This window comes from Sinocyclocheilus anshuiensis, unplaced genomic scaffold (assembly GCF_001515605.1).
Source record: "Sinocyclocheilus anshuiensis isolate Anshui unplaced genomic scaffold, SAMN03320099.WGS_v1.1 scaffold283, whole genome shotgun sequence".
NCBI classification, from domain to species: domain Eukaryota; kingdom Metazoa; phylum Chordata; class Actinopteri; order Cypriniformes; family Cyprinidae; genus Sinocyclocheilus; species Sinocyclocheilus anshuiensis.
In genome coordinates, this window is record NW_015549605.1 from 3,763,134 (window position 1) to 3,778,317 (window position 15,184).

At 37.6% G+C, this 15,184-nt stretch overlaps 3 protein-coding genes across 3 annotated transcripts; all 3 read right to left on the minus strand.

Moving 5' to 3' along the window:
- Positions 1–785: 785 nt before the first annotated feature.
- LOC107658912 (hemagglutinin/amebocyte aggregation factor-like) lies at positions 786–1,894 on the minus strand. The gene is made up of 5 exons (XM_016447632.1): positions 1,823–1,894; positions 1,653–1,731; positions 1,299–1,487; positions 1,067–1,219; positions 786–895 (listed from the first exon to the last, which is right to left on the minus strand). The coding sequence occupies exons 1-5, from the start codon at positions 1,875–1,877 to the stop codon at positions 850–852; spliced, it is 522 nt and encodes a 173-aa protein (XP_016303118.1). The 5' UTR covers positions 1,878–1,894; the 3' UTR covers positions 786–849.
- Positions 1,895–2,694: 800 nt separating this feature from the next.
- On the minus strand, positions 2,695–7,534 carry LOC107658737 (mitogen-activated protein kinase 12-like). Its single transcript, XM_016447388.1, has 13 exons — positions 7,436–7,534; positions 6,000–6,082; positions 5,690–5,819; positions 5,464–5,522; positions 5,167–5,278; positions 5,038–5,067; positions 4,748–4,795; positions 4,519–4,633; positions 4,030–4,101; positions 3,700–3,779; positions 3,537–3,615; positions 3,292–3,456; positions 2,695–3,112 (listed from the first exon to the last, which is right to left on the minus strand). Exons 1-13 carry the CDS (start codon positions 7,532–7,534, stop codon positions 3,036–3,038), a joined length of 1,149 nt encoding a protein of 382 aa, XP_016302874.1. The 3' UTR covers positions 2,695–3,035.
- Positions 7,535–9,179: 1,645 nt separating this feature from the next.
- LOC107658913 (mitogen-activated protein kinase 11-like) lies at positions 9,180–12,724 on the minus strand (the record flags this gene model as incomplete). Its single annotated transcript, XM_016447633.1, has 11 exons — positions 9,180–9,255; positions 9,511–9,684; positions 10,161–10,239; positions 10,362–10,441; positions 10,661–10,732; positions 11,412–11,526; positions 11,631–11,678; positions 11,825–11,854; positions 12,011–12,122; positions 12,340–12,398; positions 12,593–12,724. Coding segments are annotated over 11 exons (975 nt in total), but the record flags the coding sequence as incomplete, so codon positions are not given.
- Positions 12,725–15,184: the final 2,460 nt, after the last annotated feature.

The following is a 15,184-nucleotide window of genomic DNA, read 5'->3' on the forward strand; positions in this document are numbered from 1 at the left end:
TATTTGAAGCTTTTCCACTAAATCAGTACACATAAAGCAACAGTACACATTTTCTGTTTCATATCTTGAAGTCTACCTACGAGCCAATGAGTTCAGTCAACGTTATTGTCATTAATCAAGTCTGTTTAAATAAAGGGGATAGAAAATGTGTGCTTTTTGTTTGCTTCTAGGAACAGAGTTGGGAAACACTGCTCTAAACAAGCATATCAACTTCATAGGTAAGGGACCAAATATTTGTTGGTGGTGATAATCCATTAATCCATCTGATAATGTCAACCATATGTGACTTGAGTGCTGCACTCCCATAATCTTTTTTTATATGAGATACCAGGTCTGGCAGACTCCCTGCCTGTGCTTGATAAAAGTTTTTAAGAAGTAGTAATCAAATAATAGTTGTGATGGTGACCATGTGAACTCTTTGTGCAGATGTCAGATGTTCTTCCATTTTTTTAGTCAACTTTTCACTGTGATTATTATGCTGAAAGTATAACTTAGAATTTGTATTTACTACATTTTTCATTATGAGTAGTCTCAGAGTTTTGAACCCCAGACATGCGTAGTCCGTTCAAGAAAAAGTAATCATATGGTTCAAAAGCTAATTATTTTATGAACTGGAAATTATTATTATTCAAAATATTAGCACCTGGAACTCAATTTTATTGATAATTGCAAAAGTACAGATTTTTTCCCCCACTAATGGCTTCAGTATACTTCATGACACTCGCATATACATTAACAGTCTCAGACCTACTGATTTTTTATTCAAAATTCTTGGGCCAATAACCATGACATTACATTTCCATCTTGTGTTTATTTCAGATTATTTGAGATTATTTGCATTTGAGAGTCTCAGCATTGTACTTTACTACAATACTTGTACTTCCAGCGCCGGTCTCTAAAAATATTAAAAAAAATATATCATGTTAGCATTGAAATATGCAGTTTCACATGCAGTTAGGATTCCAGTATCACATTTGCATCACCTTTTTCACCATCTACTGAAAACCTTTATCAATATTCAAATTAACAAAATATTCAAGAGAGAAAAATCTGCTGCTATACTTACTCGTGTTTATTTTCATGGTAGCTTTCAGCACCCACCAGGTAGTTTTGGTTTGGTACGGTCCAGTGAAAGAGCTCATCAAACCAGTTCACATAGGTAGTCCACTCACAGTTAGCAGTACAGTGGCCGTTACTTCTACAGCAGTAAAACTGCCAGCTGTGTGAAAAAATTGGTATTGGCATCAGCGCAGGTAAACTCACACAAACATCAAAATCAGTCCAAAATCATGGCTCACCGTCTGTCCTCGTGCTTATTGCTGTGGTAGCTGCTCATTCCTGTGATGATGTGGTGCGGTGGACACTCATAGGTGAACGTTTGGTCAAAATCATTGACGTAAGGTGACACGAAACAGTCTGCACCAGAATCAAAGGTGTCTTTACAGCCGAACTCCCACATCCGGTCCTCATGATGATTATCATGTTGGCTTGGTTTATTCATTAGGCAAGGAAACAGTAAGAGGCAGTTGAATGATCAACTTGATGTTCTGATTATGTGTTCGGTTTCATTACTATAGTATTATTTTTGAGAATGTATACTTAAGTTCTTTTGAAATGGAATATTGAATGAGTACAGTCTGCTTTTTACTCACCTCTTTATGTAGGATATCGACTGTCCTGCCGGGCAGTTAAAATCTAGAGACTGGTCATAGCCGTTTTCCCAGTGTAACTCTGTGGGATTTCATTCAGACTGAACACTTAACAACTTAACAAGCATTTCCATCAATTCTTAAAAACAAATAGTTTTCATAAAGTTTCCCACCTTGTCCATTGGCCAAGAGACCCGTCAGCAGTAGAAATAAAGCAGCTCTCCTCATGGTGTTGAGTGAAATTACAAGAGAGAAAGGTATGGCTTTTATAAAGCCCTCAGTCCTTATGGTCACATATGCAACGTAAGGTCAGTCTGTTGCTTATCAAGTGGAATATAATCATGTTTGAACAGGTGGCACTAATTTCTCAGGAACAGACATGCTGTGCTAAAAATAATAATCTTTAACTTTTTAGCAGAAGTTTCAGCTGTTTAAAATTTGTGTTTGGTTGCCAGCAGTGCCATTTTACAGATATAAAGCACAAACTTCCCTGCCATTTATGCTCAAAATACCTTTGATGCCTTTTTTTATAAACACACTCGTACTTTCTGCACTTCTTAAGGATGTCAGACAAAGTAAAAAAAAAGTATTTTTTTTGCCGTTTATTTTTCAGCCTTTATTAGGGAATTTTTAATCTGTATCATTTTTGGGAAAATAGTACATGTGCACCGTAACAGCAATAAACAGTTAAGCATGTTACCGTTTTATTTTTGTGCTGGGTGCTTGATTTTTAAAGTTAAACGTATGTAAGATGAGTTATGCAATCTTACTCAGGAAAAGCTAAGGGTTGTTGCACTGAGAGAAGATAAATACTATACCTTATGTATTGAAAAATAATCAGATTTGTTTAGGCAAATAATATAAAATAATTATACTCATATACACTGAAAAAAATATTTTTTAAAGTTAATAAATAATAAAACAAAGATTATTGGAGTACGTTTTCTGAGTGAAAATTATTCCACTACCAAATGTTTTTCTAATAAATCATGAGACACTCATTAAGATGGTTTTATTCAATAATAAAATAGAGGTGTGGTGTTAAATGTGCTAACCATTACATATTCTGTGTAAACTATTGCGTTAATAAATTAAATAAGAACTGATCAGTAAAGTAAATAAAACATAAGCCTACTGGCACGCTGAAATCATTAAGACTAGCATTCAAATACAATGGTTTTTGGTTGCAGGTAAAGCATGGATTTTGCATATTCAAGTCAAGTAAAAAAGAGAATTCACATAACCGTATAATCATGTGGAACCTTCTAACTGAACAACATTGTGACAAACTCTTGCTTACTTACAAAGTCATACGGTTTACATTCATTCCATTTTCTCTTTGTCATATATTTATTCATATTATATATGGTGTGTATCTGCATCCACTCAGAGGGATGTTTCTTTGGAGTCTCTGATCTCTGTGATGGGTGGCTGGAATGGCAGGATCTCTGTAAAAGTGTGACCTGCAAAGTGAGAGACAGAGACGACAATGAATCAGAACTAAGAATGGAGTTGTACATTGTGACCTCTCTTCATGTGTTTCTCATCTCTCTCCTACATTATTCATTCTTTACCTCAACCCATAGAAATAAAACCTAGCAATTCTGTTATTATAGATTTGAACTATTGAGATATCTCATACGTTTCCATTGATCGAGAGGCAGTTCTGTGTTGTCCATAGAGTGATCATAAGGCAGGGCCTCCGTCTCTTCCTCAGGTTCTCTGAACTCTGTGAACAGCGGGAGCTCAAGCGCCTCTGCAGCGCTCACGCGTTTGTCTGGATCCAGAACCAGCAGAGTGTTCACAGCTGAAAAAAAGACACTCATTAGACACAAATAACTCTTACAATTGACCCTAGCAGGGGAGCAAAAGAAAGAAATGGCTTACCTTCTGAGCTGGCTTTAAAGAAAATAGTGTTTAAGTCTTTCTTTGGTACTTTAGGCAGACCTCTGATGTAGTTTTTGGCCTGTTTGGGTGGATGCAGAAAACACACATGCATCAGTTATGCAATGTCTATGTGTGTGCATGCAATCTTCTGTAATACACTCACATCTTGGCTCTGTAGCTTCATGATGAAATCTGGTGCTGGTGTTCCTGTGATTTTCATGATCTCTCTCAGCTGGTCCAGATCTACAAGTCTATGTCAAGGATTCAGTGATACAATAGAGACAGTACAGTGAACACAGACTTTATCTGTTTAATCTCTGCTGTGGATTGTAATAAAGCCAGTTCAGTTGACTGATTTTCAGTGATAACTACATGTAAATACACAAGTCAAGAACAACATAATATCAGTCAGCTAATCATCAAAGTCACTAGAACATGTGAAAGGAGAAATCATCTTTTAGTTACACTGCAAAAAAAAGAAAAAAAAATATATAGTCATTTCCTTTAAAAAGTGGCCTTCCAAGCAACATCTCCGCCATGATGCAGCCCACTGACCAGATATCAACTAAAACAGAAAAAGAGTTCATAATCACATCAGGCGTTGAACCAGCTGTTCATAAGTTCTTACTTAAATTGGAATTTAAAGTTCTCAAGTTCTCAAGATGCAATTCAGTCAATCTGCGATTTTATTAACAACATTTCTTCTGGTTGGAGACTTCCAGAAATATTTCGTTTATACGTTGAGCTGTGTTATTCAGTTTCATGATGCAATGCAGAAATATTTAGTAGTGCGTGTATTGTAACTTGGTGCCCATTTACGTCAAAAAATAGGCTAAGTTGTAATTTAAGCACAGCTGGTGCAACCGGCCCCAGGACTAGTGTGATACTGAGCTCACTGCGATGTCCTACAGGGACATCTAGTGGTTAGACGATGTAATAGCTACATTTATTTGTACACGTCTCTATTGGTAGTCTATCTCGCCTGTTTGTGAGTAGTGCATCCAGTTGAGGATAACCTCCGGTGCTCTGTACCAGCGGGTCACAACATAACCTGTCATCTCTGAATCTGCCTGACGTGCAAGTCCAAAGTCCAAGATCTTCACACAAAGTTTACCGTCATCCATGTCAGGATTTTTGAAACTCCCAGCTTTTTACGAAAGTTGATGTAGACATTAATTTAAATTGTGCTATAGACCGAGTTGCTTTAATACCTTCAACTCACAGTCCTGGTTCACTGCCAGATTTCCTGGTTTGAGATCCTGACAACCAAGTAGACATTTACAAGAAACACAACTAATACATATACATCTAAGGCAGTAAAAATGCTCCTACTTATTCTATATAGCCTGTTTTTAAAGAAACAAAAATGCACGCCTCCGTAAATTTTCTCAGTCATTATAAAAGAGAAGAGATGGACAGAGGATGAATGAATGTCAGGGTTGAATGAAGTGGTCACCCAACCCCCTCTGTGCATCTATTTAAACTCTCCGAGGTCACTTACCCTGTGAATGATCCCAGCTGAATGAATGTACTGTGGAAACAGAGCAAGAGCGAGAGATTTATAGATACCACAAAGTTATAAAGGACAGAGTGCTTCACAGATGTGATTGTGTGTATATCTGTGCCTAACCTTCAGACCCCTCAGTATCTGATAGACCAGAAACTGCACCCTGTCCTCCGATAGTCTCTCCATCTTCATCAGCTTTCCCAAATCAGTGCCCATAAACGGCATCACCAGGTAACTAAGAGAAAAAGACATTAGCTGCTGTTTCATTGTTGGTCTGTGATGACAGAACTTAAAACAATCGCTAATGATCTGAAAGACATAGTAGTTTAGTGGTAGTTTAAGTGTTATTAGAGAAAAACTAGATTTTTAGGTTGAAATCTCCTAAAATTAGGTGCATTAGAACTGAAAGAATTGACTCACAAATCCTGAAATCTGTCCAATAAGATTTCCGAGGTAAAGACGTCCAGCAGTCCAATAACCTGAACAGTCAGTTAGAATTAGATATTGGGGTGCACGAACAACATTAACAAAGTACAAATTTGGCAAGCTTCATAAAGAGAGGCAAAACGGCAACCTTATGAGATTATTAATTAATGACACAGTTCTTTAATAATGTAAATGGTAAATGTAGATGTTGGTAACATACATTCTCGTGTTTCATGTGCTTAAGCAGTCGCAGCTCTCTGTAAGCGCGTTTGGTGAACAGTCTGGACTGGAACGGCCGGTGGAGCTTCTTGATGGCCACATGCACTCCTGTCTTACGGTCAATGGCTGAACTTTGGATATATTGAGAAGAGTAAGAACAATGTTTAACAAGTGTGTCTATAACCATCTACAAGACCATTGCGAGGTTGAAGTCCTATGGACATTGCATTGTCATGTTGATTGCATTTTTATTTTTAAACCTCTACGTCTGAACCTGAAAATGTGGTCAGGAAAAAGGTTGAGTAGCCTACGTAGTGTAATGTGCAACAGGTTCATTACTCAATCTAAAACTTGAGCGACTTGGGCAAGTGAAGAATCTATTAAAGCGGAAAGCCTGCTGAAGACAAACACAATGTCTTTAATTCGGCAAATTCTGCTTGTTAAACGCAGACAATGGCATCAGCAGGGAGGCTTTTTATGTTACCTCTTGTCTTGCAAAGGGAGAAAAGTTTACAGGGATTTCACCCAGATAGTGAAGGCCTTTAGTTGAAGAAGAATTAAGAAAACAGATGGAAGTATATGATGCAATTTAAAAAAAATAAGGCCAATCTAACAGCGTTCATTGCGCATTGCACAGCTCTCTTGAGAAATATCCTCATGTCTACTTAAGTTACAGAGCCGGTGTTGTGCCGAATTCTGCACCCCTGTCAGTGTAACGGAGGTCAGCGAGTAGGTGCTGTGCAGGTAAACCTCAGTGACTGACACTAGTGGCTGCAGTCTTTAGCCTCCTTGTTAGTGCGTCCGCCTCCCATGCCGGAGACCCGGGTTCGAGACCCACTCGGAACGAGAACGAGGTGTGGCGGTGAGGACCCAGGAGAGAAGGGTTATATTGGTGGACCCGGGAGAGAGGGGTTACATTGGTGCCGTGACCCGGATGGGAGTGAGGTTTAGGGGGGTGAGTGTAACGGAGGCCAGCGAGTAGATGCTGTGCAGGTAAACCTCACTCCCCTGATCTCAAGAGACACACTAGCGACTGACACTAGTGGCTGCAGTCTTTAGCCTCCTTGTTAGTGCGTCCGCCTCCCATGCCGGAGACCCGGGTTCGAGACCCACTCGGAACGAGAACGAGGTGTGGTGGTGAGGACCCAGGGAGAGAGGGGTTACACCAGATTATGCACCCCCTCGTTGAAGTCGCTACCTGATTGTCTAATCCCAACCCCACACCTAACCCTAAACCTACCAATACTAGGGGATGCATAATCTGACGGGTCAAATTTCGGCACTACACCTGTAAACTTTTGCACCTGTAAAGGTTTGCAAGATCAAGCAAAACCTATTGCTTTTGTTTCAGCAAGTAAGTAATTTTAACAGAATTAAACAAAATGTTTGGAATGGAATGGAAACAAAATGGAATGTCTTTCAAATGTGAAACTATCCTTTTTACGTTCTCATTGTTTATCGGGTATTTTGATAAAGAGACTCTCAGAGAACGAGCGCAAACGAAGCGCAACTTGGAGAGCCCCGGTGGATTTGGGGGAACGTTTCCACAATTACGCGCTGGAATAAACATTTGAACATCGTAAAGCAGCGTTTCCGAATGTTATCGGATCTGTAAATGAGGTCTAATTAATTCCTTCTACTTTTAAAATGTTTAACACCGTAACAGGTTTCAGGAAAAGAGTTTAATTTTATTAAAAGAAATGGTGAGGGGGTCATGCATACATGCCAAGGGGACTGGCTTACTCACAAAGGGGAAAAGACCGATCCAGTCCCAGTGAAACAGCTGAAGGCAGTTCTTATCTTTGTTAAAGGCATGCAAGAGACCAGGAGGAGGGTGCAGATACATAAGGGCAAAGTGCTAAGGCCACATAACAGGACATCTGAACAACATCAGAGAAGTGACACTTGTTTGTACCAAGTGATTAGTATATATTTTTTTACACTGTACTTTTCTGAAAGCAGGGCAGTTATTGATAATGTTCATTTACATACAGTGTAAATGTGAGAAACCACACCCATTTTCCCCATTCAACTTTAGAGGATGCTTAATAGTTTCATTACATCAAAGTAGTCATTCAGGATCTTCCAAAAACATACATTGAGAAATAATTGTGACACTAACCATGTTAAGCACTTCCTGAAATGCAGTTTCCTTTTTTGAAAACACACACATATTCAGTCTGTAAACAACTGCTGCTATTCCTCAAATACATTTTAAATATTGTGTAATTCATTTCACTAGACAGAAGAAACATTCAGAAGACTGAACTGAAATTGCTTTCTCAAAAAAGAAATAAATTATATTTTACATAAAGAAAATCAGGAATGTTGATTTTTTTTTTTATGTATAAAAAAAATCTTTGACATTATTTTCATAAATTCTTTTGTTTCTTATATTCCTAAAATTGTCTATATTTTACATTTGTAAAAATTAAAGGCAGTACGGCAAATATATTTATTGTTGTGATTGATTGACTGATTTGCGTGTTATCATAATGAACATTTTCTTAATTGCAATGAAAATAATGTCACAATGCAAACAATCATAATGGTCCTAAAAGTTTTTTTTTTATGCAAGATACCATTTTTTTAGGATGGATTATGACCGAGACGTGTTCTTAACAGGTTTTGTGATAGATATGGATATTAACAACTGACAACTGACTTGGATGTGGAAATGGATGTGGAAACTTATTTTACAATAAAGGAGGTCAAACCACACACTGGTCCTTTAAATAACCTAAGAAAAGAAAAACAGTTTGTCCAGCATATGTTGAATTAACCAGCACCATTGTAGTGCAGCGTAAACTAACAGTTAACCTTTATTTTAACCTTTTGTTAAGAAAAGACAGTATTTGTGGCTGGGATGAGTTTTATCACAGCAATCTGTTTCTGTAACTAAACAATTATTAATCACTTCATTTTCACCTGAGGTGTGATTCAATGCGAACACACGATGCATTTGAGGTATGTTATATTCAGATAGCCTTGCGGATGCAAAACAAGTAAAGACAGATTATGTAACTGATTATGCAGACTTTTGTACATTGATGCATATATCAACTTTTTAAGACACACATCCCACTCCATCCAATATTGTAAACATATTTTTTCCTCCTCCTGCTTAGTTTGCTTTGGTCTCATATGAAAGACACCATACCCTGCTTCACCTATAGACACCTGTCTCACATCAAATATAAAAAAACACTCAAAACACACAACTCTGCACACATACACACAACATGCACCTTGTAATATTAATACATTGTGTCTATGTTCAAACAATACCGGTCGTGTTTTGCTCTTAATTCAGTGTGTATGAACACACACCCACATACAGGAAGGGCGTCATGCCTTGGAAATACATAGTCATTGTCTCTGGTTGGACTGCAAGCTGTTCATACAGTATGTCCATCAGTCCTGTAGGATGTATGTTTGAAAGACAGACAGTGGCGAGGGGCGGCATCTTCCTGGATTGTAGTTATGCTCAGTTTTATTGTTCAACCTGAAGACTTTCAGGTTTATTGGGAGGATCTTTAAAATTGCTTACTTCCTCAAACACCAGCTCTGTGGAAGGAGAAAGAGAGAGTGGATTTCCATAGTCACCAAACAACTCCAAATATTAGTTAATAAAGCTAAATACAAGTCAATAAAGACGAAAAGTGTGACAAATAGAGTTGATTTTATATTACAAGGTATCAATTTTGGCAGATCATGTTCACAATGATTTTCTGAATGAACAAATAGCTTCAGCATGGTGGTGTTTTAGTGTACGTTTACAACCTTTAATCCAAACAAAAGCAGTGTAAGATTTCCTCTCACCCTTCCACTCCTCCAGCGTGCGATCCTTGCTCTCAGGGGTCTGATCATACGTAGGCGCCTCGGGTTCATCTTCAGGATCGTGGTATTGGGAAAAGTACGGATGACATAGAGCTTCACTGGCTGAAATCCTCCCGTCACAGTCTAACACCAGCATCTTTTTTAACAGATCAACCGCTAAAGTCAAAGAGGGCAAATGCGGATGGGAAAGATTTGAAAAGGGGGAAAATAATTAGATTTTATTTGACTAATTCTATTTTTAAGTACTGTTTGAAATTCTAAAACTTTTTTTTTTGCAGCATTGATTTTACTTCAAGGATAACTTTTTAAAGTCTTAAAAATCATTCTAAATTTAAGAGAATAGCAGCATTTAGACCACAACTATAACAATGATACAAAAGAACAATGTCATTGGTACTTTCAGAATGCTTTTTCCAGCTGATGAATGATAAAAACATTGATAACCAATCAGAATCCACCACAATATCATTGAAACATTCAGAACTTGTTTTCCCCCAGTTGGTGAAACATTGATAGCCAATCAAAATCCAGAAAACATCAAAGAGCTCAAGCGTTAAAAGTGGCAGATGGCATGAAAGCAGTTCACGCTAATATAGTTATCGTTCTTAATGTGAGAAGGCCTTTAGCCTTACCCAGAGGATTTGCTCCTCTAAATATCTTCGCCAGGTCCTGCTGAGGCATGTGTGGAAGAGACTGGATATATTTCTGAGCCTAGATGGGTAATACCAAAAATTATGGTTTAAATTTCAATCACACTGTCATCCATCAACAACATTAGACATTGTTAGTATTAATAAATTAAACCAATAACTGAACACTTGGTCTCTTCTCACATGTTCGGAGGATATCTTCTTCAAAACGTCAGGCGTAGGAGTGCCTACAACCTCCATGATTCTCTTGAGCTGATCTATATCTGAACAAATTATGTCAAAGATTCTATAACAGTTTAGAGGTTATAGGTTCCATCTTTGGAAACTGTTTTCTAGTTCCTTACATTCAGCTTCTGTAATTTAATTTGAACCACTTAGGCTGCACTTTCCTCACCTGCCTTTACAGGAAGCAAGACTCACTCAAAAACCACACACAAACACACTAAGAGGAGGTTTAAGTGGCTTTCGTGAAGGAAGGATACAATCGTTGCCAGGAAACAAAACCTTCCCCTTCAGAAGTTCACCCATGATGCATCCAACAGACCAGATATCCACTGTAAAACAGATTTAATCGTATTTGATCAACCAATTGCACAGATCATAAAGTGCAGATCTATCTATCTATCTATCTATCTATCTATCTATCTATCTATCTATCTATCTATCTGTCTGTCTGTCTGTCTGTCTGTCTGTCTGTCTGCAGTGCTGGGTAGTAACTGAGTGTATGTAATCTTGATTATGTAATCAGAATAGAAAAATTAAGTACTTGTAATTAGATTTTCTAACATTTTAAAATGATTATAATCAGATTACAGTTACTTTTCTGGATTACATGATTACATATTATTCACACAATGGTAGTAAATTATTAATAATATATAGATTTATTGATATTTATTGATGTTTAATGCATTTCTCTTTGTGTGTGTGTGTGTTTTTTTATCACTATGGTACACAAGTCTGTGAGATAAACAAGTTAGGTCGAAAGTAATCTAAAAGTAATCAAAAAGTAGTCAGAATACATTACCTAATATGTGTAATCCAGATTATGTTACTAATTAAAATTAATCATGTCATGTAAAATTCGTCTTTATCATGTAATTTGTAATCAGTAATGGACTACAATATGTAAGTAATCTACCCAGCATTGTCTGTCTGTCTATCTATCTATCTGTCTATCTATCTATCTATCTATTCAAAAACACAAGAATTTAAGGTTTATGCTTGTTTTACCTGTCTGGTTGTAATGCATCCAGTTGAGCATGATCTCAGGTGCACGGTACCAACGAGTCGCCACGTAACCCGTCATCTCATCATCCGTTTGTCTGGCTAATCCAAAATCCAGGATCTGACAGTTTTGATTAAAAATAAAAAATTAACTAAAAAAATGCACTGTGGCAATTCAGGAATTTTGTGTGTATAGACTGGAAAGGCATCAAAAGTTTTTCTCACCCTGAGTTCACAATCCTCATTCACCGCTACATTGCTTGGCTTTAAGTCCTGCAAACATGCATACAAATTAAAAAATGTAACATATATGTTGTTAAAATATGTATTATGATGTTAAAAGTGTTAAAAGGAACAAGACTCTAGTGGCCTATAAAATGGACACTAAACAAAAACTGAGGAGGAGGAAAAGCACTCACTCTGTGGATCAGCCCGGCTGAATGGATGTACTGTTTGTGAGAGAAAAAAAGTTGAGCCGTTAGAAGAAACAGTAGGACATAGTAAAAGAGGCATAGAGACAGAAAAAAAAAAGTTTGCATCTGCAATTCAGAACATCTGTTTGTGCATGTTTTTCATGTTTGTAAAAAATGGAACTGAAAGTGTACCTTTAGGCCACGGAGAAGCTGATAAATGAGGAATTGTACATGTTCATCTGAAAGTCTCTGAAATTTGACAATGTTGTTGAGATCCGCTCCCATCAGGTTGGTCACAAGATAGCTAGAGAGACAGAGACAGTCTTATAGCTTATAGCCGATTTAGTGCATTTAAATCATCACACACTTGCAAAATAAAAACAAATATTGTTTGATAATTGGTTGACTGCAAGTGCAGATGGTTTTAATCCAGCCAGAAGTACCATTTTAGTTTTACAGACATACAAAAAGCTATTTTATGCATTCACAAATGAAGATATAGTGACCGGGCAGACACTCACACCTCATTGAATTCTTCAAGAGAAGCTGCTGGAGTGAAAACGTCCAGCAGTCCGATAACCTGGATTACAGAAAAAAATAACATGAGTGACTCAAGCGGCTCTAGACTTTGTTGTTTGAACAGACCCAACAATCTCGATTCAGATGTTTGACGATTGTCAAGCAGTTGTATGAGTTATGTTGGTGCAGGAGTGGACATTTGGTATTTGGTATCCCCTGCGTCGATGTGTTTGCATGTGTTTTTAAGGGACTTACATTCTCATGTTTCATGTGTTTGAGGAGTCTCAGTTCTCTGTACGTTCTTCTGCTGTGGATGAGGGACTGGAAAGGCCTGGAGAGCTTCTTGACGGCCACTTTCTGACGAAGGCGCACATCATATGCTGAGCTAGAGAGTTAAACAGACAAACGTTTCAAATTATTTGATCCAACTCAAAACTAAAGTTTCTGCTGATATTGAGACTACAGTCATTTGCCATGATGAGAGGACTGGTATGTTCCTGTTAAATTTGACCTTTTGTTCAAAATGGTATCACTTCCTCACAGCGGTGGACCATATTAAACACACTCTGAATGAAAGCAGTCACACACACTCTTAAGTTCTTTATTGAACCAAATGCTCTGGATTGAATCATGCAAGACTCAGAAGTAATTAATAAATACATAGTAAACAAGATATTTGTCTTAACTTTCAGAGGCTCAGTTGAGACTGATTAGAAAGGCTAAGCTTAATTATTTTACTGTTTCAGAAGGCCAATTGAGAAATTAGGTGGAAAAAGCAAAAGAAATTGAGTCAGTGGATAAAGTAATAATTCCTGCAGTGACTCAGTTTTATGAATGTACTTTAGTCTATTGAATTAAATAAATCAAAGCCCCTGGCAGGTCTTTAGAACTGGATTAATGAAGGTATTCTTAGAAATTCATTAATCAAGGTGAAAGATGCAGTCCTGGAATTTTCTACAACTGAAGCATGCAATATGATATGGCATACACATTTTATTTTTTTTATCTGTTGAAGACAAGAGCACCCAACCCCCATTTGGGATGCTCCCATTCCCTGTTTCAACCCCTCCACACCCCAGGTCTGCCCTGCCCCCTTCCTTTAAAATGAATCAGCTCTGCTGTGAAGAAGTCAGATAATCACACAATAGAAAAGGGCTTAACATGAACAATGCAAATTCACAGCTCATTTGAGTAAGAAAGTGTTTGTGGAGTGTGTGTGTGTGTGTGTGTGTGTGTGTGAGAGAGAGAGAGAGAGATTCCTGGGGAATAAAATGATGGACATTAACGGTCTGAATAAGGATTGTTCATTCTTCTATAGTTGTAGTGCTTTACAACTTTACAGTGACAATCTGAATATCTACATTCAAATTATGATCACTAATGAATTTGGATATTGTGACTAAATGACTATTGCATTGTTTTGCATGCTTTATTAAAGCTCTATGGGACCAGGCCTATTATTAAAACAAAACATAACAATAGCTTAATCAGGCCTCTCATGTCAGATGATACACGGCAATGTCTCTATAATCGTATCCCCAGGCTGTTAGAAATAGCTGAACCTATTCAACTCGATGTGGGATCCAATCAGCAGCAATTAAATCTCCTGTGTAAATCCATTGTTAGTGTTGTGCATCTTTTAATACAGATAATGAAATAATTAGGTCTCAGGTGGTCTCGAGATGTTGCGGAGCATCTGCGTCACTAACAATGAAATGAGCTGCATCGCATAATTTTTCAGAGCTGGCAAACCTCCCAAATAAATGGGAAGAAACACTGGTAATAGCTTCAAAAACAGGCTGCCCATGTGATGCCCTCAAGCAATGTACTCTTGCATGGTGCTTTTTTTCCCCAATTGCCTGTGGGTTTGGGATATTTGCTAGTTAGCTTTTATTTAGCATTGTCAACCACAGTGTCTTTCAGTACACTAATTTTAGTGTCTGCCTGAAGCGAACAAGACCTGAGAGCCTTGTTTAAAAACCAAAACAGAGCAGGATTGTGCAGTGTTTAGTTCCCTAATCAGTGCTTTTGATGGAGTCACTGTTTTATGCTCATTGCAATCAATGAAAATGAGAGATTTTGTTGTATAGATCATTATTAATATGGAAAATATTAATGATATCATGAAATAGTTCACTCAGAAATGTGTTGAAAATGTACTCACCCTCAGGCCATCCAAGATGTAGATGAGTTTGTTTTGTCATTGGAACAGATTTGGAGAAATTTAGCATTACATCACTAGCTCACCTATGGATCCTCTTCAGTGAATGGGTGCCGTCAGAATGAGAGTCCAAACAGCTGATTAAAACATCACAATAATCCACAAGTAATCCACATGACTCCAGACCATCAACTAACGTATTGTGAAGGGAAAAGCTGCATGTTTAAAACCATCATGCAAAACCGGTCCAAACCAGTTCTAAACAAATATGTGGGTGGATTTTGATGTGAGAGGACAACAGGAGATGGACTTTTTCACTGAAGGATGTTATTATAAATTATGGACACACATTTTGACCATGAAGCAGTGATTTAATGTTAAAACACCTTAATAATGGATTTGTTTCTAATAAACACACAGCTTTTTGCTTCACAAGGCATTAATTGATAGACTGGAGTCGTTATTGTGATGTTTATATCAGCTGTTTGGACTCTCATTCTGACAGCACCCATTCGCTGCAGAGGATCCATTGGTGAGCAAATTATGTAATGCTACATTTCTTTAAATCTGTTCTAATGAACAAACAAACTCATCTACTTCTTGGATAGCCTGAGGGTGAGTAAATGTTAGAAAATGTTCATTTTTGGGTGAACTATTCGTTTAAGCCAGCCATTGCTGTTTTCCTT